Source organism: Scyliorhinus torazame, chromosome 8 (assembly GCF_047496885.1).
Source record: "Scyliorhinus torazame isolate Kashiwa2021f chromosome 8, sScyTor2.1, whole genome shotgun sequence".
NCBI classification, from domain to species: Eukaryota; Metazoa; Chordata; class Chondrichthyes; order Carcharhiniformes; family Scyliorhinidae; genus Scyliorhinus; species Scyliorhinus torazame.
The window spans coordinates 1,354,180-1,381,872 of NC_092714.1; the positions used below are offsets into that span (position 1 = coordinate 1,354,180).

Sequence of the window (27,693 nt, forward strand, 5' to 3'; positions counted from 1 at the left end):
GAGCAGCAACTTGAGAAGATATTGACTCAAGTTTAATGCCTGGTTTGTGCTCTCCCCCCCCCAGCACCCAAGAGAGCCATGTCCGCATTGCAGCGAGGGGGGGGGGGGGGGGGGGGGGGGGTCCTCTGCGGTTATCGAGCTGCCAGTGAATCACGGACAGAATGGCTGGGTTTCAATACTCACAGGTTCTTGGCAGCACCAAAGCCACCAGGGAAGATGATGGCGTCGTGTTCCTGCACGGTTAGCCGGGCCAGGTCCAGGATCTTACCGCGGGCAATCCGAGCCGACTCCACTAGAACATTGCTGCAAGGGAGCGATAATCATCAGCAGGTCAGAGATGAATAATATAAAGTAATTCTTGCAGAGAATATGCTGCGTTAGTGTTACTGGCAACATTAGTGTTAAACATTAGTGTGACTGACAACTAAAAGTTATATGTTTCTTAACACAGGAATGTGTTTTAGGTATTTATTTTCAACAAAATTATACTAAAATAAAGTTGCAGCTATTTTTATTTATAGTACTGCTGTGTTCCATGCTGGTATTAACACAGTGTCCCCAACACTGAGCACTTCCTGGCCAATCACCACAGAAGTTCGGTTCCGATTCGAACCCTGACCCTGAGGAAAATTCCGCTTGTTTCTGTTCCAACCAATCCCATTGGGAGTTCACTATGTTCTGAAACCAGTGTGGGCTGGTTCCGAGCAGCTAATTGGTCCACAACCCGCCATGGCCCCTCCCCGTCCCATCTCAGGCCCTCCCCCTCTGGCCGTGGCCCCTCCCCCTCCGGTCATGGCCCCTCCCCCTTCCGCCTTGGCCCCTACCGCTCCCGCCTCGGCCCCTACCGCTCCCGCCTCGGCCCCTACCGCTCCCGCCTCGACCCCTACCGCTCCCGCCTCGACCCCTACCGCTCCCGCCTCGACCCCTACCGCTCCCGCCTCGACCCTTCCACCTCCCGCCTCGGCTGCTCCCTTCCCCCTTCCCCTCAACCACCCCCCTCCCCGACTCGGCCCCTCCAGCCTCGGCCTCCCCTCCTCCCGCCTTGGCCTCCCACTCCTTGGCCGCCCCCTCCCGCCTCGGCCTCCGCCTCCTCGGCCGCCCCCTCCTCGGCTTCCCTGTCCCGCCTCGGCCGACCCCCCCTCCCCCCGCCTTGGCCGCCCTCCCTCCCATTTCAGCCCATCCCACTCCGGCCTCGGCCCCTACCGCTCCCGCCTCGGCCTCCCACTCCCCGGCTTCCCTGTCCCGCCTCGGCCGACCCCCCTCCCCCCGCCTTGGCCGCCCTCCCTCCCATTTCAGCCCATCCCACTCCGGCCTCGGCCCCTACCGCTCCCGCCTCGGCCCTTCCCCCTCCGGCCTCGGCCCCTCCTCCCGCCTCGGCCGACCCCCCCCACCCCTCCCGCCTCGGCCATCCCCTCCCGCCTCGGCCGCTTCCCGCCTCGACCATCATTTATATCCTCTCGCTCTGAGTTGCTCCCTCGCGGGTACACCGCCTCTCCAACTCCCAGCTAAGTGTTCCACACAATCGTTACAACACAGGAAAAGGCCATTCAGCCCATCGCATTTATGTTGGTGTTCCTATAGAATAATTCCCGTTCTGCTACTCTCCCCACATTCCTCCTGTTTAGATATTGAGAAAATGTCAATAGGTTTATGGCAGAGAAGGAGGCCATTCTGCCCAACGGGTCCACTGCACGAAAAACAAGCCACCCATCCGAGTCATTTTTCAGCACTTGCTCCGTAGCTGTGGGTTACAGCACCTGAGGTGCAAATCCAGGCACCTTTTCAATGAGTTGAGGGTTTCTGCCTCTATCACCCTTTCAGGCAGTGAGTCCCAGACCCCCTCAACTCTGAGTGAAAACACTTTTCCTCATCTCCTCTCTCATCCTTGTACCAATCACTTTAAATCTCTGCCCCCCCAGTCATTGACCTCTCTGCCAAGGGAAATAGGCCCTTTCCCACCCTCTCTATCCAGAACCCTCAGAACCTTGTACACTTCACTTTAATCTCCCCTCAGCCTGCAGGTAGAGCAGGAAGGGTGAAGGCTCTGCTGTCAAACAGGACTCACTTCAAATCCAATGACTTCCATAACTACCTTGCCACAATTTCCTCAGATCCTGTTTCCCTGAAACCTCTCTATCCCATTCTCCACCTGTTTGCTTATTTGCACCATCACAATGTTTTGGCCTTCATTGTAAACTTTAATCTCTCCTCTCCTCCACCCTATCAGACAGTCGTTTGTTCTGACCTTCCCTCCCTCCCTCCATCCCCGAGTTGGTTTGTAACCTGTTCCATCTCACACTTTTACTTGTGACAAAGGGACATTGATCAGGATTGTTAACTCGGTTTCTCGCTCTACAACTGCCACCACATTCCAGCATTTTCTGATTTCATTTTTGATGAGAAAATTACCTATTTTTCTCTTTGTAGATTATGGTTTCTGTGGCGTTTAAGAAAGCTGTGCGAGAGCTGTGCGAGAGCTGTGCGAGGGCTGTGCGAGGGCTGTGCGAGGGCTGTGCGAGGGCTGTGCGAGGGCTGTGCGAGGGCTGTGCGAGGGCTGTGAGAGAGCTGTGTGAGAGCTGGGCGAGAGCTGTGCGAGGGCTGTGCGAGGGCTGTGTGAGAGCTGGGCGAGGGCTGTGTGAGAGCTGGGCGAGGGCTGTGCGAGGGCTGTGCGAGGGCTGTGCGAGGGCTGTGTGAGGGCTGGGCGAGAGCTGGGTGAGAGCTGTGCGAGGGCTGTGCGAGAGCTGTGTGAGAGCTGGGCGAGAGCTGGGTGAGAGCTGTGCGAGGGCTGTGCGAGGGCTGTGCGAGGGCTGTGCGAGGGCTGTGTGAGAGCTGTGCGAGGGCAGTGCGAGGGCAGTGCGAGGGCTGTGCGAGGGCTGTGTGAGAGCAGTGTGAGGGCTGTGCGAGGGCTGTGCGAGGGCTGTGCGAGAGCTGGGCGAGGGCTGGGCGAGGGCTGTCTGAGAGCAGTGCGAGAGCTGGGCGAGGGCTGTGTGAGAGCTGTGCGAGAGCTGTGCGAGGGCTGTGTGAGAGCAGTGTGAGAGCTGGGCGAGGGCTGTGCGAGGGCTGTGCGAGGGCTGTGTGAGAGCAGTGGGAGAGCTGTGAGAGCTCTGTGAGAGCTGTGTGAGAGCTGGGCGAGGGCTGTGTGAGAGCTGGGCGAGAGCTGTGTGTGGGCTGTGTGAGAGCTGTGCGAGAGCTGTGCGAGGGCTGTGCGAGAGCTGTGGGAGAGCTGTGAGAGCTGTGTGAGAGCTGGGCGAGGGCTGTGCGAGGGCTGTGCGAGGGCTGTGCGAGGGCTGTGCGAGGGCTGTGCGAGGGCTGTGCGAGGGCTGTGCGAGGGCTGTGCGAGAGCTGTGCGAGGGCTGTGCGAGAGCTGTGCGAGGGCTGTGCGAGGGCTGTGCGAGGGCTGTGCGAGGGCTGTGTGAGAGCTGGGCGAGGGCTGTGTGAGAGCTGGGCGAGAGCTGTGCGAGGGCTGTGCGAGAGCTGTGTGAGAGCTGGGCGAGAGCTGGGTGAGAGGTGTGCGAGGGCTGTGCGAGAGCTGTGTGAGAGCTGGGCGAGAGCTGTGCGAGGGCTGTGTGAGGGCTGTGCGAGGGCTGTGCGAGGGCTGTGTGAGAGCTGTGCGAGGGCTGTGCGAGGGCTGTGCGAGGGCTGTGCGAGGGCAGTGCGAGGGCTGTGTGAGAGCTGTGCGAGGGCTGTGCGAGGGCTGGGCGAGAGCTGGGCGAGGGCTGGGCGAGGGCTGGGCGAGGGCTGGGCGAGGGCTGTGTGAGAGCTGTGCGAGGGCTGTGTGAGAGCTGTGCGAGGGCTGTGCGAGGGCTGTGCGAGGGCTGTGCGAGAGCTGGGCGAGGGCTGGGCGAGGGCTGGGCGAGGGCTGTCTGAGAGCAGTGCGAGAGCTGTGCGAGGGCTGTGTGAGAGCAGTGTGAGAGCTGGGAGAGGGCTGTGCGAGGGCTGTGTGAGAGCAGTGGGAGAGCTGTGAGAGCTCTGTGAGAGCTGTGTGAGAGCTGGGCGATGGCTGTGTGAGAGCTGGGCGAGAGCTGTGCGTGGGCTGTGTGAGAGCTGTGCGAGAGCTGTGCGAGGGCTGTGGGAGAGCTGTGGGAGAGCTGTGAGAGCTGTGTGAGGGCTGGGCGAGGGCTGTGCGAGGGCTGTGCGAGGGCTGTGCGAGGGCTGTGCGAGAGCTGTGCGAGGGCTGTGCGAGGGCTGTGCGAGAGCTGTGCGAGGGCTGTGCGAGGGCTGTGCGAGGGCTGTGTGAGAGCTGTGCGAGGGCAGTGCGAGGGCAGTGCGAGGGCAGTGCGAGGGCTGTGCGAGGGCTGTGTGAGAGCAGTGTGAGGGCTGTGCGAGGGCTGTGCGAGGGCTGTGCGAGAGCTGGGCGAGGGCTGGGCGAGGGCTGTCTGAGAGCAGTGCGAGAGCTGGGCGAGGGCTGTGTGAGAGCTGTGCGAGAGCTGTGCGAGGGCTGTGTGAGAGCAGTGTGAGAGCTGGGCGAGGGCTGTGCGAGGGCTGTGCGAGGGCTGTGCGAGAGCAGTGGGAGAGCTGTGAGAGCTCTGTGAGAGCTGTGTGAGAGCTGGGCGAGGGCTGTGTGAGAGCTGGGCGAGAGCTGTGTGTGGGCTGTGTGAGAGCTGTGCGAGAGCTGTGCGAGGGCTGTGCGAGAGCTGTGGGAGAGCTGTGAGAGCTGTGTGAGAGCTGGGCGAGGGCTGTGCGAGGGCTGTGCGAGGGCTGTGCGAGGGCTGTGCGAGGGCTGTGCGAGGGCTGTGCGAGGGCTGTGCGAGGGCTGTGCGAGGGCTGTGCGAGAGCTGTGCGAGGGCTGTGCGAGAGCTGTGCGAGGGCTGTGTGAGAGCTGGGCGAGGGCTGTGTGAGAGCTGGGCGAGAGCTGTGCGAGGGCTGTGCGAGAGCTGTGTGAGAGCTGGGCGAGAGCTGGGTGAGAGGTGTGCGAGGGCTGTGCGAGAGCTGTGTGAGAGCTGGGCGAGAGCTGTGCGAGGGCTGTGTGAGGGCTGTGCGAGGGCTGTGTGAGAGCTGTGCGAGGGCTGTGTGAGAGCTGTGCGAGGGCTGTGCGAGGGCTGTGCGAGGGCTCTGCGAGGGCTGTGCGAGAGCTGTGCGAGGGCTGTGCGAGGGCTGTGCGAGGGCTGGGCGAGAGCTGGGCGAGGGCTGGGCGAGGGCTGGGCGAGGGCTGTGTGAGAGCTGTGCGAGGGCTGTGCGAGGGCTGTGTGAGAGCTGTGCGAGGGCTGTGCGAGGGCTGTGCGAGGGCTGTGCGAGAGCTGGGCGAGGGCTGGGCGAGGGCTGGGCGAGGGCTGTCTGAGAGCAGTGCGAGAGCTGTGCGAGGGCTGTGTGAGAGCAGTGTGAGAGCTGGGAGAGGGCTGTGCGAGGGCTGTGCGAGGGCTGTGTGAGAGCAGTGGGAGAGCTGTGAGAGCTCTGTGAGAGCTGTGTGAGAGCTGGGCGAGGGCTGTGTGAGAGCTGGGCGAGAGCTGTGCGTGGGCTGTGTGAGAGCTGTGCGAGAGCTGTGCGAGGGCTGTGGGAGAGCTGTGGGAGAGCTGTGAGAGCTGTGTGAGAGCTGGGCGAGGGCTGTGCGAGGGCTGTGCGAGGGCTGTGCGAGAGCTGTGCGAGGGCTGTGCGAGGGCTGTGCGAGAGCTGTGCGAGGGCTGTGCGAGAGCTGTGCGAGGGCTGTGCGAGGGCTGTGCGAGGGCTGTGCGAGGGCTGTGCGAGGGCTGTGTGAGAGCAGTGCGAGGGCTGTGCGAGGGCTGTGCGAGAGCAGTGGGAGAGCAGGGCGAGGGCTGTGCGAGGGCTGTGCGAGGGCTGTGCGAGAGCTGTGCGAGGGCTGTGCGAGGGCTGTGCGAGGGCTGTGCGAGGGCTGTGCGAGGGCTGTGTGACAGCTGTGCGAGGGCTGTGCGAGGGCTGTGTGAGGGCTGGGCGAGAGCTGGGCGAGAGCTGTGCGAGGGCTGTGTGAGAGCTGTGCGAGGGCTGGGCGAGAGCTGGGCGAGAGCTGGACGAGGGCTGTGCAAGGGCTGTGCGAGAGCTGTGTGAGGGCTGGGCGAGGGCTGGGCGAGAGCTGTGTGAGGGCTGGGCGAGGGCTGGGCGAGAGCTGTGCGAGAGCTGGGCGAGAGCTGGGCGAGGGCTGTGCGAGGGCTGTGTGAGAGCTGTGCGAGGGCAGTGCGAGAGCTGTGTGAGAGCTGTGTGAGAGCTGTGTGAGAGCTGTGCGAGGGCTGGGCGAGGGCTGGGCGAGGGCTGTGCGACAGCTGGGCGAGGGCTGTGCGAGGGCTGTGCGAGGGCAGTGCGAGAGCTGTGTGAGAGCTGTGCGAGGGCTGTGTGAGGGCTGTGTGAGGGCTGGGCGAGAGCTGGGCGAGAGTAGTGCGAGGGCTGGGCGAGGGCTGTGCGAGGGCTGGGCGAGAGCTGGGCGAGGGCTGTGCGAGGGCTGTGCGAGAGCTGGGCGAGGGCTGTGCGAGGGCTGTGTGAGGGCTGGGCGAGAGCTGGGCGAGGGCTGGGCGAGGGCTGGGCGAGAGCTGGGCGAGGGCTGGGTGAGAGCTGTGCGAGAGCTGGGGGAGGGCTGTGCGAGGGCTGTGCGAAAGCTGTGTGAGAGCTGTGCGAGGCTGGGCGAGAGCTGGGCGAGGGCTGTGCGAGGGCTGTGCGAGGGCTGGGCGAGGGCTGTCTGAGAGCAGTGCGAGAGCTGTGCGAGGGCTGTGTGAGAGCAGTGTGAGAGCTGGGAGAGGGCTGTGCGAGGGCTGTGCGAGGGCTGTGTGAGAGCAGTGGGAGAGCTGTGAGAGCTCTGTGAGAGCTGTGTGAGAGCTGGGCGAGGGCTGTGTGAGAGCTGGGCGAGAGCTGTGCGTGGGCTGTGTGAGAGCTGTGCGAGAGCTGTGCGAGGGCTGTGGGAGAGCTGTGGGAGAGCTGTGAGAGGGCTGTGCGAGGGCTGTGCGAGGGCTGTGCGAGAGCTGTGCGAGGGCTGTGCGAGGGCTGTGCGAGAGCTGTGCGAGGGCTGTGCGAGAGCTGTGCGAGGGCTGTGCGAGGGCTGTGCGAGGGCTGTGCGAGGGCTGTGCGAGGGCTGTGCGAGGGCTGTGTGAGAGCAGTGCGAGGGCTGTGCGAGGGCTGTGCGAGAGCAGTGGGAGAGCAGGGCGAGGGCTGTGCGAGGGCTGTGCGAGGGCTGTGCGAGAGCTGTGCGAGGGCTGTGCGAGGGCTGTGCGAGGGCTGTGCGAGAGCTGGACGAGGGCTGTGTGACAGCTGTGCGAGGGCTGTGCGAGGGCTGTGTGAGGGCTGGGCGAGAGCTGGGCGAGAGCTGTGCGAGGGCTGTGTGAGAGCTGTGCGAGGGCTGGGCGAGAGCTGGGCGAGAGCTGGACGAGGGCTGTGCGAGGGCTGTGCGAGAGCTGTGCGAGGGCTGGGCGAGGGCTGTGCGAGAGCTGTGCGAGGGCTGTGCGAGAGCTGTGCGAGGGCTGTGCGAGGGCTGTGCGAGGGCTGTGCGAGGGCTGTGTGAGAGCTGTGCGAGAGCTGTGGGAGAGCTGTGTGAGAGCTGTGCGAGGGCTGGGCGAGGGCTGGGCGAGAGCTGTGCGACAGCTGGGCGAGGGCTGTGCGAGGGCTGTGCGAGGGCAGTGCGAGAGCTGTGTGAGAGCTGTGCGAGGGCTGTGTGAGGGCTGTGTGAGGGCTGGGCGAGAGCTGGGCGAGAGCAGTGCGAGGGCTGTGCGAGGGCTGGGCGAGGGCTGTGCGAGGGCTGGGCGAGAGCTGGGCGAGGGCTGTGCGAGGGCTGTGCGAGGGCTGTGCGAGAGCTGGGCGAGGGCTGTGCGAGGGCTGTGCGAGGGCTGTGTGAGAGCTGGGCGAGGGCTGTGCGAGGGCTGGGCGAGAGCTGGGCGAGGGCTGGGCGAGGGCTGGGCGAGGGCTGGGCGAGAGCTGGGCGAGGGCTGGGTGAGAGCTGTGCGAGAGCTGGGGGAGGGCTGTGCGAGGGCTGTGCGAGAGCTGTGTGAGAGCTGTGCGAGGCTGGGCGAGAGCTGGGCGAGGGCTGTGCGAGGGCTGTGCGAGAGCTGTGCGAGGGCTGGGCGAGGGCTGGGCGAGGGCTGTGCGAGGGCTGTGCGAGAGCTGTGCGAGGGCTGGGCGAAGGCTGGGCGAGGGCTGGGCGAGGGCTGTGCGAGGGCTGGGCGAGGGCTGGGCGAGGGCTGGGCGAGGGCTGGGCGAGGGCTGTGCGAGAGCTGGGCGAGAGCTGGGCGAGGGCTGGGCGAGGGCTGGGCGAGAGCTGGGCGAGGGCTGGGCGAGGGCTGTGCGAGGGCTGGGCGAGAGTTGTGCGAGAGCTGGGCGAGAGCTGGGCGAGAGCAGTGCGAGAGCTGGGCGAGAGCTGTGCGAGAGCTGTGCGAGAGCTGTGCGTGGGCTGTGTGAGAGCTCTGCGTGGGCTGTGTGAGAGCTGGGCGAGGGCTGTGTGAGAGCAGTGTGAGAGCTGTGCATGGGCTGTGCGTGGGCTGTGTGAGAGCTGGGCGAGGGCTGTGTGAGAGCAGTGCGAGAGCTGTGCGTGGGCTGTGTGAGAGCTGGGTGAGAGCTGTGTGAGGGCTGTGCGAGAGCAGTGTGAGAGCTGTGCGAGAGCTGTGCGTGGGCTGTGTGAGAGCTGGGTGAGAGCTGTGGGAGAGCTGGGCGAGAGCTGTGGGAGAGCTGGGCGAGAGCTGTGCGAGAGCTGTGCGAGAGCTGTGCGAGAGCTGTGCGTGGGCTGTGTGAGAGCGGGGCGAGGGCTGTGTGAGAGCAGTGTGAGAGCTGTGCGTGGGCTGTGCGAGGGCTGTGCGAGGGCTGTGCGAGGGCTGTGGGAGAGCTGTGTGAGAGCTGTGCGAGAGCTGTGCGAGAGCTGTGCGAGAGCTGTGCGTGGGCTGTGTGAGAGCTGGGCGAGAGCTGTGTGAGAGCAGTGTGAGAGCTGTGTGAGAGCTGTGTGAGAGCTGGGCGAGAGCTGTGTGAGAGCTGGGTGAGGGCTGTGTGAGAGCTGGGCGAGAGCTGTGTGAGAGCTGGGCGAGAGCTGTGCGAGGGCTGGGCGAGGGCTGTGCCTGGGCTGTGTGAGAGCTGGGCGAGAGCTGTGTGAGAGCAGTGTGAGAGCAGTGTGAGAGCTGTGTGAGAGCAGTGGGAGAGCTGTGAGAGCTCTGTGAGAGCTGTGTGAGAGCTGGGCGAGGGCTGTGTGAGAGCTGGGCGAGAGCTGTGCGTGGGCTGTGTGAGAGCTGTGCGAGAGCTGTGCGAGGGCTGTGGGAGAGCTGTGGGAGAGCTGTGAGAGCTGTGTGAGAGCTGGGCGAGGGCTGTGCGAGGGCTGTGCGAGGGCTGTGCGAGGGCTGTGCGAGAGCTGTGCGAGGGCTGTGCGAGGGCTGTGCGAGAGCTGTGCGAGGGCTGTGCGAGAGCTGTGCGAGGGCTGTGCGAGGGCTGTGCGAGGGCTGTGCGAGGGCTGTGCGAGGGCTGTGCGAGGGCTGTGTGAGAGCAGTGCGAGGGCTGTGCGAGGGCTGTGCGAGAGCAGTGGGAGAGCAGGGCGAGGGCTGTGCGAGGGCTGTGCGAGGGCTGTGCGAGAGCTGTGCGAGGGCTGTGCGAGGGCTGGACGAGGGCGGTGTGACAGCTGTGCGAGGGCTGTGCGAGGGCTGTGTGAGGGCTGGGCGAGAGCTGGGCGAGAGCTGTGCGAGGGCTGTGTGAGAGCTGTGCGAGGGCTGGGCGAGAGCTGGGCGAGAGCTGGACGAGGGCTGTGCAAGGGCTGTGCGAGAGCTGTGTGAGGGCTGGGCGAGGGCTGGGCGAGAGCTGTGCGAGAGCTGGGCGAGAGCTGGGCGAGGGCTGTGCGAGGGCTGTGTGAGAGCTGTGCGAGGGCAGTGCGAGAGCTGTGCGAGAGCTGTGTGAGAGCTGTGTGAGAGCTGTGTGAGAGCTGTGCGAGGGCTGGGCGAGGGCTGGGCGAGGGCTGTGCGACAGCTGGGCGAGGGCTGTGCGAGGGCTGTGCGAGGGCAGTGCGAGAGCTGTGTGAGAGCTGTGCGAGGGCTGTGTGAGGGCTGTGTGAGGGCTGGGCGAGAGCTGGGCGAGAGCTGGGCGAGAGTAGTGCGAGGGCTGTGCGAGGGCTGGGCGAGGGCTGTGCGAGGGCTGGGCGAGAGCTGGGCGAGGGCTGTGCGAGGGCTGTGCGAGGGCTGGGCGAGAGCTGGGCGAGGGCTGTGCGAGGGCTGTGTGAGGGCTGGGCGAGGGCTGTGCGAGGGCTGGGCGAGAGCTGGGCGAGGGCTGGGCGAGAGCTGGGCGAGGGCTGGGTGAGAGCTGTGCGAGAGCTGGGGGAGGGCTGTGCGAGGGCTGTGCGAGAGCTGTGTGAGAGCTGTGCGAGGCTGGGCGAGAGCTGGGCGAGGGCTGTGCGAGTGCTGTGCGAGGGCTGGGCGAGGGCTGTCTGAGAGCAGTGCGAGAGCTGTGCGAGGGCTGTGTGAGAGCAGTGTGAGAGCTGGGAGAGGGCTGTGCGAGGGCTGTGCGAGGGCTGTGTGAGAGCAGTGGGAGAGCTGTGAGAGCTCTGTGAGAGCTGTGTGAGAGCTGGGCGAGGGCTGTGTGAGAGCTGGGCGAGAGCTGTGCGTGGGCTGTGTGAGAGCTGTGCGAGAGCTGTGCGAGGGCTGTGGGAGAGCTGTGGGAGAGCTGTGAGAGCTGTGTGAGAGCTGGGCGAGGGCTGTGCGAGGGCTGTGCGAGGGCTGTGCGAGAGCTGTGCGAGGGCTGTGCGAGGGCTGTGCGAGAGCTGTGCGAGGGCTGTGCGAGAGCTGTGCGAGGGCTGTGCGAGGGCTGTGCGAGGGCTGTGCGAGGGCTGTGCGAGGGCTGTGCGAGAGCAGTGCGAGGGCTGTGCGAGGGCTGTGCGAGAGCAGTGGGAGAGCAGGGCGAGGGCTGTGCGAGGGCTGTGCGAGGGCTGTGCGAGAGCTGTGCGAGGGCTGTGCGAGAGCTGGACGAGGGCTGTGTGACAGCTGTGCGAGGGCTGTGCGAGGGCTGTGTGAGGGCTGGGCGAGAGCTGGGCGAGAGCTGTGCGAGGGCTGTGTGAGAGCTGTGCGAGGGCTGGGCGAGAGCTGGGCGAGAGCTGGACGAGGGCTGTGCGAGAGCTGTGTGAGGGCTGGGCGAGGGCTGGGCGAGAGCTGTGCGAGAGCTGGGCGAGAGCTGGGCGAGGGCTGTGCGAGGGCTGTGTGAGAGCTGTGCGAGGGCAGTGCGAGAGCTGTGTGAGAGCTGTGTGAGAGCTGTGTGAGAGCTGTGCGAGGGCTGGGCGAGGGCTGGGCGAGAGCTGTGCGACAGCTGGGCGAGGGCTGTGCGAGGGCTGTGCGAGGGCAGTCCGAGAGCTGTGTGAGAGCTGTGCGAGGGCTGTGTGAGGGCTGTGTGAGGGCTGGGCGAGAGCTGGGCGAGAGCAGTGCGAGGGCTGTGCGAGGGCTGGGCGAGGGCTGTGCGAGGGCTGGGCGAGAGCTGGGCGAGGGCTGTGCGAGGGCTGTGCGAGGGCTGTGCGAGAGCTGGGCGAGGGCTGTGCGAGGGCTGTGCGAGGGCTGTGTGAGAGCTGGGCGAGGGCTGTGCGAGGGCTGGGCGAGAGCTGGGCGAGGGCTGGGCGAGGGCTGGGCGAGGGCTGGGCGAGAGCTGGGCGAGGGCTGGGTGAGAGCTGTGCGAGAGCTGGGGGAGGGCTGTGCGAGGGCTGTGCGAGAGCTGTGTGAGAGCTGTGCGAGGCTGGGCGAGAGCTGGGCGAGGGCTGTGCGAGGGCTGTGCAAGAGCTGTGCGAGGGCTGGGCGAGGGCTGGGCGAGGGCTGTGCGAGGGCTGTGCGAGAGCTGTGCGAGGGCTGGGCGAAGGCTGGGCGAGGGCTGGGCGAGGGCTGTGCGAGGGCTGGGCGAGGGCTGGGCGAGGGCTGGGCGAGGGCTGGGCGAGGGCTGTGCGAGAGCTGGGCGAGAGCTGGGCGAGGGCTGGGCGAGGGCTGGGCGAGAGCTGGGCGAGGGCTGGGCGAGGGCTGTGCGAGGGCTGGGCGAGAGTTGTGCGAGAGCTGGGCGAGAGCTGGGCGAGAGCAGTGCGAGAGCTGGGCGAGAGCTGTGCGAGAGCTGTGCGAGAGCTGTGCGTGGGCTGTGTGAGAGCTCTGCGTGGGCTGTGTGAGAGCTGGGCGAGGGCTGTGTGAGAGCAGTGCGAGAGCTGGGCGAGAGCTGTGCGAGAGCTGTGTGAGAGCTGTGCATGGGCTGTGCGTGGGCTGTGTGAGAGCTGGGCGAGGGCTGTGTGAGAGCAGTGCGAGAGCTGTGCGTGGGCTGTGTGAGAGCTGGGTGAGAGCTGTGTGAGGGCTGTGCGAGAGCAGTGTGAGAGCTGTGCGAGAGCTGTGCGTGGGCTGTGTGAGAGCTGGGTGAGAGCTGTGGGAGAGCTGGGCGAGAGCTGTGGGAGAGCTGGGCGAGAGCTGGGCGAGAGCTGTGCGAGAGCTGTGCGAGAGCTGTGCGAGAGCTGTGCGTGGGCTGTGTGAGAGCGGGGCGAGGGCTGTGTGAGAGCAGTGTGAGAGCTGTGCGTGGGCTGTGCGAGGGCTGTGCGAGGGCTGTGCGAGGGCTGGGCGAGGGCTGGGCGAGGGCTGTCTGAGAGCTGTGCGAGGGCTGTGTGAGAGCAGTGTGAGAGCTGGGAGAGGGCTGGGCGAGAGCTGGGCGAGGGCTGGGCGAGGGCTGGGCGAGGGCTGGGCGAGGGCTGGGCGAGAGCTGGGCGAGGGCTGGGTGAGAGCTGTGCGAGAGCTGGGGGAGGGCTGTGCGAGGGCTGTGCGAGAGCTGTGTGAGAGCTGTGCGAGGCTGGGCGAGAGCTGGGCGAGGGCTGTGCGAGGGCTGTGCGAGGGCTGGGCGAGGGCTGTCTGAGAGCAGTGCGAGAGCTGTGCGAGGGCTGTGTGAGAGCAGTGTGAGAGCTGGGAGAGGGCTGTGCGAGGGCTGTGCGAGGGCTGTGTGAGAGCAGTGGGAGAGCTGTGAGAGCTCTGTGAGAGCTGTGTGAGAGCTGGGCGAGGGCTGTGTGAGAGCTGGGCGAGAGCTGTGCGTGGGCTGTGTGAGAGCTGTGCGAGAGCTGTGCGAGGGCTGTGGGAGAGCTGTGGGAGAGCTGTGAGAGCTGTGTGAGAGCTGGGCGAGGGCTGTGCGAGGGCTGTGCGAGGGCTGTGCGAGGGCTGTGCGAGAGCTGTGCGAGGGCTGTGCGAGAGCTGTGCGAGGGCTGTGCGAGAGCTGTGCGAGGGCTGTGCGAGGGCTGTGCGAGGGCTGTGCGAGGGCTGTGCGAGGGCTGTGCGAGGGCTGTGCGAGGGCTGTGCGAGAGCAGTGCGAGGGCTGTGCGAGGGCTGTGCGAGAGCAGTGGGAGAGCAGGGCGAGGGCTGTGCGAGGGCTGTGCGAGGGCTGTGCGAGAGCTGTGCGAGGGCTGTGCGAGGGCTGTGCGAGAGCTGTGCGAGAGCTGGACGAGGGCTGTGTGACAGCTGTGCGAGGGCTGTGCGAGGGCTGTGTGAGGGCTGGGCGAGAGCTGGGCGAGAGCTGTGCGAGGGCTGTGTGAGAGCTGTGCGAGGGCTGGGCGAGAGCTGGGCGAGAGCTGGACGAGGGCTGTGCAAGGGCTGTGCGAGAGCTGTGTGAGGGCTGGGCGAGGGCTGGGCGAGAGCTGTGCGAGAGCTGGGCGAGAGCTGGGCGAGGGCTGTGCGAGGGCTGTGTGAGAGCTGTGCGAGGGCAGTGCGAGAGCTGTGTGAGAGCTGTGTGAGAGCTGTGTGAGAGCTGTGCGAGGGCTGGGCGAGGGCTGGGCGAGAGCTGTGCGACAGCTGGGCGAGGGCTGTGCGAGGGCTGTGCGAGGGCAGTGCGAGAGCTGTGCGAGAGCTGTGCGAGGGCTGTGCGAGGGCTGTGTGAGGGCTGTGTGAGGGCTGGGCGAGAGCTGGGCGAGAGCAGTGCGAGGGCTGTGCGAGGGCTGGGCGAGGGCTGTGCGAGGGCTGGGCGAGAGCTGGGCGAGGGCTGTGCGAGGGCTGTGCGAGGGCTGTGCGAGAGCTGGGCGAGGGCTGTGTGAGAGCTGGGCGAGGGCTGTGCGAGGGCTGGGCGAGAGCTGGGCGAGGGCTGGGCGAGGGCTGGGCGAGGGCTGGGCGAGAGCTGGGCGAGGGCTGGGTGAGAGCTGTGCGAGAGCTGGGGGAGGGCTGTGCGAGGGCTGTGCGAGAGCTGTGTGAGAGCTGTGCGAGGTTGGGCGAGAGCTGGGCGAGGGCTGTGCGAGGGCTGTGCGAGGGCTGTGTGAGAGCTGTGCGAGGGCTGGGCGAGGGCTGGGCGAGGGCTGTGCGAGGGCTGGGCGAGGGCTGTGCGAGAGCTGTGCGAGGGCTGGGCGAAGGCTGGGCGAGGGCTGGGCGAGGGCTGGGCGAGGGCTGGGCGAGGGCTGGGCGAGGGCTGGGCGAGGGCTGGGCGAGGGCTGGGCGAGGGCTGGGCGAGGGCTGGGCGAGGGCTGGGCGAGGGCTGTGCGAGAGTTGTGCGAGAGCTGGGCGAGAGCTGGGCGAGAGCAGTGCGAGAGCTGGGCGAGAGCTGTGCGAGAGCTGTGCGTGGGCTGTGTGAGAGCTCTGCGTGGGCTGTGTGAGAGCTGGGCGAGGGCTGTGTGAGAGCAGTGCGAGAGCTGGGCGAGAGCTGTGCGAGAGCTGTGTGAGAGCTGTGCATGGGCTGTGCGTGGGCTGTGTGAGAGCTGGGCGAGGGCTGTGTGAGAGCAGTGCGAGAGCTGTGCGTGGGCTGTGTGAGAGCTGGGTGAGAGCTGTGTGAGGGCTGTGCGAGAGCAGTGTGAGAGCTGTGCGAGAGCTGTGCGTGGGCTGTGTGAGAGCTGGGTGAGAGCTGTGGGAGAGCTGGGCGAGAGCTGTGGGAGAGCTGGGCGAGAGCTGGGCGAGAGCTGTGCGAGAGCTGTGCGAGAGCTGTGCGAGAGCTGTGCGTGGGCTGTGTGAGAGCGGGGCGAGGGCTGTGTGAGAGCAGTGTGAGAGCTGTGCGTGGGCTGTGCGAGGGCTGTGCGAGGGCTGTGCGAGGGCTGTGGGAGAGCTGTGTGAGAGCTGTGCGAGAGCTGTTCTTGGGCTGTGTGAGAGCTGGGCGAGAGCTGTGTGAGAGCAGTGTGAGAGCTGTGTGAGAGCTGTGTGAGAGCTGTGTGAGAGCTGGGCGAGAGCTGTGTGAGAGCTGGGTGAGGGCTGTGTGAGAGCTGGGCGAGAGCTGTGTGAGAGCTGGGCGAGAGCTGTGCGAGGGCTGGGCGAGGGCTGTGCCTGGGCTGTGTGAGAGCTGGGCGAGAGCTGTGTGAGAGCAGTGTGAGAGCAGTGTGAGAGCTGTGTGAGAGCTGTGTGAGAGCTGTGTGAGAGCTGGGCGAGAGCTGTGTGAGAGCTGGGTGAGGGCTGTGTGAGAGCTGGGCGAGAGCTGTGTGAGAGCTGTGCGAGGGCTGTGCCTGGGCTGTTAGAGAGCTGGGCGAGAGCTGTGTGAGAGCAGTGTGAGAGCTGTGTGAGAGCTGTGTGAGAGCTGTGTGAGAGCTGTGTGAGAGCTGTGTGAGAGCTGGGCGAGAGCTGTGTGAGAGCTGGGCGAGAGCTGTGTGAGAGCTGGGCGAGGGCTGTGTGAGAGCTGGGCGAGAGCTGTGCGAGAGCTGTGCCTGGGCTGTGTGAGAGCTGGGCGAGGGCTGGGCGAGAGCAGTGCGAGGGCTGTGGGAGAGCTGGGCGAGAGCTGGGCGAGAGCTGTGTGAGAGCTGGGCGAGGGCTGTGTGAGAGCTGGGCGAGGGCTGTGCGAGAGCTGGGGGAGGGCTGTGCGAGGGCTGTGCGAGAGCTGTGTGAGGGCTGGGCGAGGGCTGGTCGAGGGCTGTGCGAGGGATGTGCGAGGGCTGTGCGAGAGCTGGGCGAGGGCTGTGCGAGAGCTGGGCGAGAGCTGGGCGAGAGCTGGGCGAGGGCTGGGCGAGGGCTGGGCGAGAGCTGTGCGAGAGCTGGGGGAGGGCTGTGCGAGGGCTGTGCGAGAGCTGTGTGAGAGCTGTGCGAGGGCTGTGCGAGAGCTGGGCGAGGGCTGTGCGAGGGCTGTGCGAGGGCTGTTCGAGAGCTGTGCGAGGGCTGGGCGAGGGCTGTGCGAGGGCTGTGCGAGGGCTGTGCGAGGGCTGTGCGAGGGCTGTGCGAGGGCTGGGCGAGGGCTGGGCGAGGGCTGTGCGAGAGCTGTGCGAGGGCTGGGCGAAGGCTGGGCGAGGGCTGGGCGAGGGCTGTGCGAGGGCTGGGCGAGGGCTGGGCGAGGGCTGGGCGAGGGCTGTGCGAGAGCTGGGCGAGAGCTGGGCGAGGGCTGGGCGAGGGCTGGGCGAGGGCTGGGCGAGGGCTGTGCGAGGGCTGGGCGAGAGTTGTGCGAGAGCTGGGCGAGAGCTGGGCGAGAGCTGGGCGAGAGCAGTGCGAGAGCTGGGCGAGAGCTGTGCGAGAGCTGTGCGAGAGCTGTGCGTGGGCTGTGTGAGAGCTCTGCGTGGGCTGTGTGAGAGCTGGGCGAGGGCTGTGTGAGAGCAGTGCGAGAGCTGGGCGAGAGCTGTGCGAGAGCTGTGTGAGAGCTGTGCGAGACCTGTGCGTGGGCTGTGTGAGAGCTGGGCGAGGGCTGTGTGAGAGCAGTGCGAGAGCTGTGCGTGGGCTGTGTGAGAGCTGGGTGAGAGCTGTGTGAGAGCTGTGCGTGGGCTGTGTGAGAGCTGGGCGAGGGCTGTGTGAGAGCAGTGCGAGAGCTGTGCGTGGGCTGTGTGAGAGCTGGGTGAGAGCTGTGTGAGGGCTGTGCGAGAGCAGTGCGAGAGCTGTGCGAGAGCTGTGCGTGGGCCGTGTGAGAGCTGGGTGAGAGCTGTGGGAGAGCAGGGCGAGAGCTGTGGGAGAGCTGGGCGAGAGCTGGGCGAGAGCTGTGCGAGAGCTGTGCGAGAGCTGTGCGTGGGCTGTGTGAGAGCGGGGCGAGGGCTGTGTGAGAGCAGTGTGAGAGCTGTGCGTGGGCTGTGCGAGGGCTGTGCGAGGGCTGTGCGAGGGCTGTGCGAGGGCTGTGGGAGAGCTGTGCGAGAGCTGTGCGAGAGCTGTGCGAGAGCTGTGCGAGAGCTGTGCGAGAGCTGTGCGTGGGCTGTGTGAGAGCTGTGCGAGAGCTGTGTGAGAGCTGTGCGAGGGCTGGGCGAGGGCTGTGCCTGGGCTGTGTGAGAGCTGGGCGAGAGCTGTGTGAGAGCAGTGTGAGAGCAGTGTGAGAGCTGTGTGAGAGCTGTGTGAGAGCTGGGTGAGGGCTGTGTGAGAGCTGGGCGAGAGCTGTGTGAGAGCTGTGCCTGGGCTGTGTGAGAGCTGGGCGAGAGCTGTGTGAGAGCAGTGTGAGAGCAGTGTGAGAGCTGTGTGAGAGCTGGGCGAGAGCTGTGTGAGAGCTGGGCGAGGGCTGTGTGAGAGCTGGGCGAGAGCTGTGCGAGAGCTGTGCCTGGGCTGTGTGAGAGCTGGGCGAGGGCTGGGCGAGAGCAGTGCGAGGGCTGTGGGAGAGCTGGGCGAGAGCTGGGCGAGAGCTGTGTGAGAGCTGTGTGAGAGCTGGGCGAGGGCTGTGTGAGAGCTGGGCGAGAGCTGGGCGAGGGCTGTGCGAGGGCTGTGCGAGAGCTGTGCGAGGGCTGGGCGAGGGCTGGGCGAGGGCTGTGCGAGGGATGTGCGAGGGCTGTGCGAGAGCTGGGCGAGGGCTGTGCGAGAGCTGGGCGAGGGCTGTGCGAGGGCTGTGTGAGAGCTGTGTGAGGGCTGTGCGAGGGCTGTGCGAGAGCTGGGCGAGGGCTGTGCGAGGGCTGTGCGAGGGCTGTGCGAGAGCTGGGCGAGGGCTGTGCGAGAGCTGTGCGAGAGCTGTGCGAGGGCTGTGCGAGGGCTGTGCGAGGGCTGTGCGAGGGCTGTGAGAGAGCTGGGCGAGGGCTGTGCGAGGGCTGTGGGAGAGCTGTGGGAGAGCCTTGCGAGAGCTGTGCGAGGGCTGTGGGAGGGCTGTGGGAGGGCTGTGGGAGAGCTGTGTGAGAGCAGTGCGAGGGCTGTGCGAGATCTGGGCGAGATCTGTGCGAGGGCTGTGCGAGGGCTGTGCGAGGGCTGTGCGAGAGCTGTGCGAGGGCTGTGCGAGGGCTGTGCGAGGGCTGTGCGAGGGCTGTGCGAGGGCTGTGCGAGGGCTATGCGAGGGCTGTGCGAGGGCTGTGGGAGAGCTGGGCGAGGGCTGTGTGAGAGCAGTGCGAGGGCTGTGCGAGGGCTGTGTGAGAGCAGTGCGAGGGCTGTGCGAGGGCTGTGCGAGAGCTGTGCGAGAGCTGGGCGAGGGCTGTGCGAGGGCTGTGGGAGAGCTGGGCGAGGGCTGTGTGAGAGCTGGGCGAGGGCTGTGCGAGGGCTGTGCGAGAGCTGTGTGAGAGCTGGGCGAGAGCTGGGTGAGAGGTGTGCGAGGGCTGTGCGAGAGCTGTGTGAGAGCTGGGCGAGAGCTGTGCGAGGGCTGTGTGAGAGCTGTGCGAGGGCTGTGTGAGAGCTGTGCGAGGGCTGTGCGAGGGCTGTGCGAGGGCTGTGCGAGGGCTGTGTGAGAGCTGTGCGAGGGCTGTGCGAGGGCTGTGCGAGGGCTGTGCGAGAGCTGGGCGAGGGCTGGGCGAGGGCTGGGCGAGGGCTGGGCGAGGGCTGGGCGAGGGCTGTGTGAGAGCTGTGCGAGGGCTGTGCGAGGGCTGGGCGAGGGCTGGGCGAGGTCTGTCTGAGAGCAGTGCGAGAGCTGTGCGAGGGCTGTGTGAGAGCAGTGTGAGAGCTGGGAGAGGGCTGTGCGAGGGCTGTGTGAGAGCAGTGGGAGAGCTGTGAGAGCTGTGTGAGAGCTGGGCGAGGGCTGTGTGAGAGCTGGGCGAGAGCTGTGCGTGGGCTGTGTGAGAGCTGTGCGAGAGCTGTGCGAGGGCAGTGGGAGAGCTGTGGGAGAGCTGTGAGAGCTGTGTGAGAGCTGGGCGAGGGCTGTGCGAGTGCTGTGCGAGGGCTGTGCGAGGGCTGTGCGAGAGCTGTGCGAGGGCGGTGCGAGGGCTGTGCGAGAGCTGTGCGAGGGCTGTGCGAGAGCTGTGCGAGGGCTGTGCGAGAGCTGTGCGAGGGCTGTGCGAGGGCTGTGCGAGGGCTGTGTGAGAGCAGTGCGAGGGCTGTGCGAGGGCTGTGTGAGAGCAGTGGGAGAGCTGGGCGAGGGCTGTGCGAGGGCTGTGCGAGGGCTGTGCGAGGGCTGTGCGAGAGCTGTGCGAGGGCTGTGTGAGGGCTGTGCGAGGGCTGGGCGAGGGCTGGGCGAGGGCAGTGCGAGAGCTGGGCGAGAGCAGTGGGAGAGCTGGGCGAGGGCTGGGCGAGGGCTGTGCGAGAGCAGTGAGAGAGCTGGGCGAGGGCTGTGCGAGAGCTGGGCGAGGGCTGTGCGAGAGCTGGGCGAGGGCTGTGCGAGAGCTGTGTGAGAGCTGTGTGAGAGCTGTGCGAGGGCTGGGCGAGAGCAGTGTGAGAGCTGGGCGAGGGCTGGGCGACAGCTGTGTGAGAGCTGTGCGACGGCTGGGCGAGGGCTGTGTGAGAGCAGTGCGAGGGCTGTGCGAGAGCTGGGCGAGGGCTGGACGAGAGCTGGGCGAGGGCTGTGCGAGGGCTGTGCGAGGGCTGTGCGAGGGCTGTGCGAGAGCTGGACGAGGGCTGTGTGAGAGCTGGGCGAGGGCTGGGCGAGAGCTGTGCGAGAGCTGGACGAGGGCTGTGTGAGAGCTGGACGAGGGCTGTGCGAGGGCTGTGCGAGGGCTGTGCGAGGGCTGTGCGAGAGCTGGACGAGGGCTGTGTGAGAGCTGGACGAGGGCTGTGCGAGGGCTGTGCGAAGGCTGTGCGAGAGCTGTGTGAGGGCTGGGCGAGAGCTGGGCGAGAGCTGTGCGAGGGCTGTGTGAGAGCTGTGCGAGGGCTGGGCGAGAGCTGGGCGAGAGCTGGGCGAGGGCTGGACGAGGGCTGTGTGAGGGCTGGGCGAGGGCTGGGCGAGAGCTGTGAGAGAGCTGTGCGAGAGCTGGGCGAGAGCTGTGTGAGGGCTGTGCGAGGGCTGTGCGAAGGCTGTGCGAGAGCTGTGTGAGGGCTGTGCGACAGCTGGGCGAGGGCTGTGCGAGGGCTGTGTGAGAGCTGTGCGAGGGCAGTGCGAGAGCTGTGTGAGAGCTGTGCGAGGGCTGGGCGAGAGCTGTGCGACAGCTGGGCGAGGGCTGTGCGAGGGCTGTGCGAGAGCTGTGCGAGGGCAGTGCGAGAGCTGTGTGAGAGCTGTGCGAGGGCTGTGTGAGGGCTGTGCGAGGGCTGTGTGAGGGCTGGGCGAGAGCTGGGCGAGAGCAGTGCGAGGGCTGTGCGAGGGCTGGGCGAGGGCTGGGCGAGGGCTGGGCGAGGGCTGGGCGAGGGCTGTGCGAGGGCTGTGCGAGAGCTGGGCGAGGGCTGTGCGAGGGCTGTGCGAGGGCTGTGCGAGAGCTGGGCGAGGGCTGTGCGAGGGCTGTGCGAGGGCTGTGTGAGAGCTGTGCGAGGGCTGTGCGAGAGCTGGGCGAGAGCTGGGCGAGGGCTGGGCGAGGGCTGGGCGAGAGCTGGGCGAGGGCTGGGTGAGAGCTGTGCGAGAGCTGGGGGAGGGCTGTGCGAGGGCTGTGCGAGAGCTGTGTGAGAGCTGTGCGAGAGCTGGGCGAGGGCTGTGCGAGGGCTGTGCGAGGGCTGTGCGAGGGCTGTGCGAAGGCTGGGCGAGGGCTGGGCGAGGGCTGTGCGAGGGCTGGGCGAGGGCTGGGCGAGGGCTGTGCGAGAGCTGGGCGAGAGCTGGGCGAGGGCTGGGCGAGGGCTGGGCGAGGGCTGTGTGAGAGCTGTGCGAGAGCTGGGCGAGGGCTGTGCGAGGGCTGTGCGAGGGCTGTGCGAGGGCTGGGCGAGGGCTGTGCGAGGGCTGTGCGAAGGCTGGGCGAGGGCTGGGCGAGGGCTGTGCGAGGGCTGGGCGAGGGCTGGGCGAGGGCTGTGCGAGAGCTGGGCGAGAGCTGGGCGAGGGCTGGGCGAGGGCTGGGCGAGGGCTGTGCGAGGGCTGTGCGAGAGCTGTGTGAGAGCTGTGCGAGAGCTGTGCGAGAGCTGTGCGAGGGCTGGGCGAGGGCTGTGCGAGGGCTGGGCGAGGGCTGTGCGAGGGCTGTGCGAAGGCTGGGCGAGGGCTGGGCGAGGGCTGTGCGAGGGCTGGGCGAGGGCTGGGCGAGGGCTGTGCGAGAGCTGGGCGAGAGCTGGGCGAGGGCTGGGCGAGGGCTGGGCGAGGGCTGGGCGAGGGCTGTGCGAGGGCTGGGCGAGAGTTGTGCGAGAGCTTGGCGAGAGCTGGGCGAGAGCAGTGCGAGAGCTGGGCGAGGGCTGGGCGAGAGCTGTGCGAGAGCTGTGCGAGAGCTGTGCGTGGGCTGTGTGAGAGCTCTGCGTGGGCTGTGTGAGAGCTGGGCGAGGGCTGTGTGAGAGCAGTGCGAGAGCTGGGCGAGAGCTGTGTGAGAGCTGTGTGAGAGCTGTGCGAGAGCTGTGCGTGGGCTGTGTGAGAGCTGGGCGAGGGCTGTGTGAGAGCAGTGCGAGAGCTGTGCGTGGGCTGTGTGAGAGCTGGGTGAGAGCTGTGTGAGGGCTGTGCGAGGGCTGCGTGAGAGCTGGGTGAGAGCTGTGTGAGGGCTGTGCGAGAGCAGTGTGAGAGCTGTGCGAGAGCTGTGCGTGGGCTGTGTGAGAGCTGTGGGAGAGCTGGGCGAGAGCTGTGGGAGAGCTGGGCGAGAGCTGGGCAAGAGCTGGGCGAGAGCTGTGCGAGAGCTGTGCGAGAGCTGTGCGTGGGCTGTGTGAGAGCGGGGCGAGGGCTGTGTGAGAGCTGTGCGAGAGCTGTGCGAGAGCTGTGCGTGGGCTGTGTGAGAGCTGTGCGAGAGCTGTGTGAGAGCTGTGCGAGGGCTGGGCCTGGGCTGTGTGAGAGCTGGGCGAGAGCTGTGTGAGAGCAGTGTGAGAGCAGTGTGAGAGCTGTGTGAGAGCTGTGTGAGAGCTGGGCGAGAGCTGGGCGAGAGCTGTGTGAGAGCTGGGCGAGGGCTGTGTGAGAGCTGGGCGAGAGCTGTGTGAGAGCTGTGCGAGGGCTGTGCCTGGGCTGTGTGAGAGCTGTGTGAGAGCTGGGCGAGAGCTGTGTGAGAGCTGGGCGAGAGCTGTGTGAGAGCTGGGCGAGGGCTGTGAGAGAGCTGGGCGAGAGCTGTGCGAGAGCTGTGCCTGGGCTGTGTGAGAGCTGGGCGAGGGCTGGGCGAGAGCAGTGCGAGGGCTGTGGGAGAGCTGGGCGAGAGCTGTGTGAGAGCTGGGCGAGAGCTGTGTGAGAGCTGTGCGAGAGCTGGGCGAGGGCTGTGCGAGGGCTGTGCGAGGGCTGTGCGAGAGCTGTGTGAGGGCTGTGCGAGGGCTGGGCGAGGGCTGTGCGAGGGCTGTGCGAGGGCTGTGCGAGGGCTGTGCGAGAGCTGGGCGAGGGCTGTGCGAGAGCTGGGCGAGGGCTGTGCGAGGGCTGTGCGAGGGCTGTGCGAGGGCTGTGCGAGGGCTGTGCGAGGGCTGTGCGAGAGCTGGGCGAGGGCTGTGCGAGAGCTGTGCGAGGGCTGTGCGAGAGCTGTGCGAGGGCTGTGCGAGGGCTGTGCGAGGGCGGTGCGAGGGCTGTGCGAGGGCTGTGAGAGAGCTGGGCGAGGGCTGTGCGAGGGCTGTGGGAGAGCTGGGCGAGGGCTGTGTGAGAGCAGTGCGAGGGCTGTGCGAGATCTGGGCGAGAGCTGTGCGAGGGCTGTGCGAGGGCTGTGCGAGAGCTGTGCGAGAGCTGTGCGAGGGCTGTGCGAGGGCTGTGCGAGGGCTGTGCGAGGGCTGTGCGAGGGCTGTGCGAGGGCTGTGCGAGGGCTGTGGGAGAGCTGGGCGAGGGCTGTGTGAGAGCAGTGCGAGGGCTGTGCGAGGGCTGTGTGAGAGCAGTGCGAGGGCTGTGCGAGGGCTGTGCGAGAGCTGGGCGAGGGCTGTGCGAGGGCTGTGCGAGGGCTGTGGGAGAGCTGGGCGAGGGCTGTGTGAGAGCAGTGCGAGGGCTGTGCGAGGGCTGTGCGAGAGCTGTGCGAGAGCTGGGCGAGGGCTGTGCGAGGGCTGTGCGAGAGCTGGGCGAGGGCTGTGCGAGGGCTGTGCGAGGGCTGTGCGAGGGCTGTGCGAGAGCTGGGCGAGGGCTGTGCGAGGGCTGTGCGAGGGCTGTGTGAGAGCTGGGCGAGGGCTGTGCGAGGGCTGGGCGAGAGCTGGGCGAGGGCTGGGCGAGAGCTGGGCGAGGGCTGGGTGAGAGCTGTGCGAGAGCTGGGGGAGGGCTGTGCGAGGGCTGTGCGAGAGCTGTGTGAGGGCTGTGCGACAGCTGGGCGAGGGCTGTGCGAGGGCTGTGTGAGAGCTGTGCGAGGGCAGTGCGAGAGCTGTGTGAGAGCTGTGTGAGAGCTGTGCGAGGGCTCGGCGAGAGCTGTGCGACAGCTGGGCGAGGGCTGTGCGAGGGCTGTGCGAGAGCTGTGCGAGGGCAGTGCGAGAGCTGTGCGAGAGCTGTGTGAGAGCTGTGTGAGAGCTGTGCGAGGGCTGTGCGAGGGCTGTGCGAGGGCTGGGCGAGAGCTGGGCGAGAGCAGTGCGAGGGCTGTGCGAGGGCTGGGCGAGGGCTGGGCGAGGGCTGGGCGAGGGCTGTGCGAGGGCTGTGCGAGAGCTGTGCGAGGGCTGTGCGAGGGCTGTGCGAGAGCTGGGCGAGGGCTGTGCGAGGGCTGTGCGAGGGCTGTGTGAGAGCTGGGCGAGGGCTGTGCGAGGGCTGTGCGAGAGCTGGGCGAGAGCTGGGCGAGGGCTGGGCGAGGGCTGGGCGAGAGCTGGGCGAGGGCTGGGTGAGAGCTGTGCGAGAGCTGGGGGAGGGCTGTGCGAGGGCTGTGCGAGGGCTGTGCGAGGGCTGTGCGAGAGCTGTGCGAGAGCTGTGCGAGGGCTGGGCGAGGGCTGGGCGAGGGCTGTGCGAGGGCTGTGCGAGGGCTGTGCGAGGGCTGTGTGAGAGCTGGGCGAGGGCTGTGCGAGGGCTGTGCGAGAGCTGGGCGAGGGCTGGGCGAGGGCTGGGCGAGGGCTGGGTGAGAGCTGTGCGAGAGCTGGGGGAGGGCTGTGCGAGGGCTGTGCAAGAGCTGTGTGAGAGCTGTGCGAGAGCTGTGTGAGAGCTGTGCGAGAGCTGGGCGAGGGCTGTGCGAGGGCTGTGCGAGGGCTGTGCGAGAGCTGTGCGAGAGCTGTGCGAGGGCTGGGCGAAGGCTGTGCGAGGGCTGGGCGAGGGCTGTGCGAGGGCTGTGCGAAGGCTGGGCGAGGGCTGGGCGAGGGCTGTGCGAGGGCTGGGCGAGGGCTGGGCGAGGGCTGGGCGAGGGCTGTGCGAGAGCTGGGCGAGAGCTGGGCGAGGGCTGGGCGAGGGCTGGGGGAGAGCTGGGCGAGGGCTGTGCGAGGGCTGGGCGAGAGTTGTGCGAGAGCTTGGCGAGAGCTGGGCGAGAGCAGTGCGAGAGCTGGGCGAGGGCTGGGCGAGAGCTGTGCGAGAGCTGTGCGTGGGCTGTGTGAGAGCTCTGCGTGGGCTGTGTGAGAGCTGGGCGAGGGCTGTGTGAGAGCAGTGCGAGAGCTGGGCGAGAGCTGTGTGAGAGCTGTGCGAGAGCTGTGCGTGGGCTGTGTGAGAGCTGGGCGAGGGCTGTGTGAGAGCAGTGCGAGAGCTGTGCGTGGGCTGTGTGAGAGCTGGGTGAGAGCTGTGCGAGGGCTGCGTGAGAGCTGGGTGAGAGCTGTGTGAGGGCTGTGCGAGAGCAGTGTGAGAGCTGTGCGAGAGCTGTGCGTGGGCTGTGTGAGAGCTGGGTGAGAGCTGTGGGAGAGCTGGGCGAGAGCTGTGGGAGAGCTGGGCGAGAGCTGGGCAAGAGCTGGGCGAGAGCTGTGCGAGAGCTGTGCGAGAGCTGTGCGTGGGCTGTGTGAGAGCGGGGCGAGGGCTGTGTGAGAGCAGTGCGAGAGCTGTGCGTGGGCTGTGTGAGAGCTGGGTGAGAGCTGTGTGAGGGCTGTGCGAGAGCAGTGTGAGAGCTGTGCGAGAGCTGTGCGTGGGCTGTGTGAGAGCTGGGCGAGAGCTGTGGGAGAGCTGGGCGAGAGCTGTGGGAGAGCTGGGCGAGAGCTGGGCGAGAGCTGTGCGAGAGCTGTGCGAGAGCTGTGCGTGGGCTGTGCGAGGGCTGTGCGAGGGCTGTGGGAGAGCTGTGCGAGAGCTGTGCGTGGGCTGTGTGAGAGCTGTGCGAGAGCTGTGTGAGAGCTGTGCGAGGGCTGGGCGAGGGCTGTGCCTGGGCTGTGTGAGAGCTGGGCGAGAGCTGTGTGAGAGCAGTGTGAGAGCTGTGTGAGAGCTGGGCGAGAGCTGGGCGAGAGCTGTGTGAGAGCTGGGCGAGGGCTGTGTGAGAGCTGGGCGAGAGCTGTGTGAGAGCTGAGCAAGGGCTGTGCCTGGGCTGTGTGAGAGCAGTGTGAGAGCAGTGTGAGAGCTGTGTGAGAGCTGTGTGAGAGCTGTGTGAGAGCTGGGCGAGAGCTGTGTGAGAGCTGGGCGAGAGCTGTGTGAGAGCTGGGCGAGGGCTGTGAGAGAGCTGGGCGAGAGCTGTGCGAGAGCTGTGCCTGGGCTGTGTGAGAGCTGGGCGAGGGCTGGGCGAGAGCAGTGCGAGGGCTGTGGGAGAGCTGGGCGAGAGCTGTGTGAGAGCTGGGCGAGAGCTGTGTGAGAGCTGGGCGAGGGCTGTGCGAGAGCTGGGCGAGGGCTGTGCGAGGGCTGTGCGAGGGCTGTGCGAGAGCTGTGTGAGGGCTGTGCGAGGGCTGGGCGAGGGCTGTGCGAGGGCTGTGCGAGGGCTGTGCGAGGGCTGTGCGAGGGCTGTGCGAGAGCTGGGCGAGGGCTGTGCGAGAGCTGGGCGAGGGCTGTGCGAGGGCTGTGCGAGAGCTGTGTGAGGGCTGTGCGAGAGCTGGGCGAGGGCTGTGCGAGGGCTGTGCGAGGGCTGTGCGAGAGCTGTGCGAGGGCTGTGCGAGGGCTGTGCGAGGGCTGTGCGAGGGCTGTGCGAGGGCTGTGAGAGAGCTGGGCGAGGGCTGTGCGAGGGCTGTGGGAGAGCTGTGCGAGAGCTGTGCGAGGGCTGTGGGAGAGCTGGGCGAGGGCTGTGTGAGAGCAGTGCGAGGGCTGTGCGAGATCTGGGCGAGAGCTGTGCGAGGGCTGTGCGAGAGCTGTGCGAGAGCTGTGCGAGGGCAGTGCGAGGGCTGTGCGAGGGCTGTGCGAGGGCTGTGCGAGGGCTGTGCGAGGGCTGTGCGAGGGCTGTGCGAGGGCTGTGCGAGGGCTGTGCGAGGGCTGTGCGAGGGCTGTGGGAGAGCTGGGCGAGGGCTGTGTGAGAGCAGTGCGAGGGCTGTGCGAGGGCTGTGTGAGAGCAGTGCGAGGGCTGTGCGAGGGCTGTGCGAGAGCTGGGCGAGGGCTGTGCGAGGGCTGTGCGAGGGCTGTGGGAGAGCTGGGCGAGGGCTGTGTGAGAGCAGTGCGAGGGCTGTGCGAGGGCTGTGCGAGAGCTGTGCGAGAGCTGGGCGAGGGACGTGCGAGGGCTGTGCGAGGGCTGTGCGAGGGCTGTGCGAGAGCTGGGCGAGGGCTGTGCGAGGGCTGTGCGAGGGCTGTGTGAGAGCTGGGCGAGGGCTGTGCGAGGGCTGGGCGAGAGCTGGGCGAGGGCTGGGCGAGAGCTGGGCGAGGGCTGGGTGAGAGCTGTGCGAGAGCTGGGGGAGGGCTGTGCGAGGGCTGTGCGAGAGCTGTGTGAGGGCTGTGCGACAGCTGGGCGAGGGCTGTGCGAGGGCTGTGTGAGAGCTGTGCGAGGGCAGTGCGAGAGCTCTGTGAGAGCTGTGCGAGGGCTGGGCGAGAGCTGTGCGACAGCTGGGCGAGGGCTGTGCGAGGGCTGTGCGAGAGCTGTGCGAGGGCAGTGCGAGAGCTGTGCGAGAGCTGTGGGAGAGCTGTGCGAGGGCTTTGTGAGGGCTGTGCGAGGGCTGTGTGAGGGCTGGGCGAGAGCTGGGCGAGAGCAGTGCGAGGGCTGTGCGAGGGCTGGGCGAGGGCTGGGCGAGGGCTGGGCGAGGGCTGTGCGAGGGCTGTGCGAGGGCTGTGGGAGAGCTGGGCGAGGGCTGTGTGAGAGCAGTGCGAGGGCTGTGCGAGGGCTGTGTGAGAGCAGTGCGAGGGCTGTGCGAGGGCTGTGCGAGAGCTGGGCGAGGGCTGTGCGAGGGCTGTGCGAGGGCTGTGGGAGAGCTGGGCGAGGGCTGTGTGAGAGCAGTGCGAGGGCTGTGCGAGGGCTGTGCGAGAGCTGTGCGAGAGCTGGGCGAGGGCTGTGCGAGGGCTGTGCGAGGGCTGTGCGAGGGCTGTGCGAGAGCTGGGCGAGGGCTGTGCGAGGGCTGTGCGAGGGCTGTGTGAGAGCTGGGCGAGGGCTGTGCGAGGGCTGGGCGAGAGCTGGGCGAGGGCTGGGCGAGAGCTGGGCGAGGGCTGGGTGAGAGCTGTGCGAGAGCTGGGGGAGGGCTGTGCGAGGGCTGTGCGAGAGCTGTGTGAGGGCTGTGCGACGGCTGGGCGAGGGCTGTGTGAGAGCTGTGCGAGGGCAGTGCGAGAGCTGTGTGAGAGCTGTGTGAGAGCTGTGCGAGGGCTGGGCGAGAACTGTGCGACAGCTGGGCGAGGGCTGTGCGAGAGCTGTGCGAGGGCAGTGCGAGAGCTGTGCGAGAGCTGTGTGAGAGCTGTGCGAGGGCTGTGTGAGGGCTGTGCGAGGGCTGTGTGAGGGCTGGGCGAGAGCTGGGCGAGAGCAGTGCGAGGGCTGTGCGAGGGCTGGGCGAGGGCTGGGCGAGGGCTGGGCGAGGGCTGGGCGAGGGCTGTGCGAGGGCTGTGCGAGAG

The 27,693-nt window shown here is 67.7% G+C and overlaps 2 protein-coding genes across 4 annotated transcripts in view; both read right to left on the bottom strand.

Moving 5' to 3' along the window:
* The window catches only part of rsph1 (radial spoke head component 1), a 276,830-nt gene that overhangs the window by 109,894 nt on the left and 139,243 nt on the right, over nt 1–27,693 (bottom strand). The window lies entirely within an intron of this gene.
* The window catches only part of LOC140427620 (putative glutamine amidotransferase-like class 1 domain-containing protein 3B, mitochondrial), a 71,343-nt gene that overhangs the window by 11,137 nt on the left and 32,513 nt on the right, over nt 1–27,693 (bottom strand). Inside the window, exon 3 of the mRNA XM_072513032.1 lies at nt 184–303. Coding sequence (XP_072369133.1) covers nt 184–303 — 120 coding nt within the window. The remainder of the gene's footprint in view (nt 1–183; nt 304–27,693) is intronic.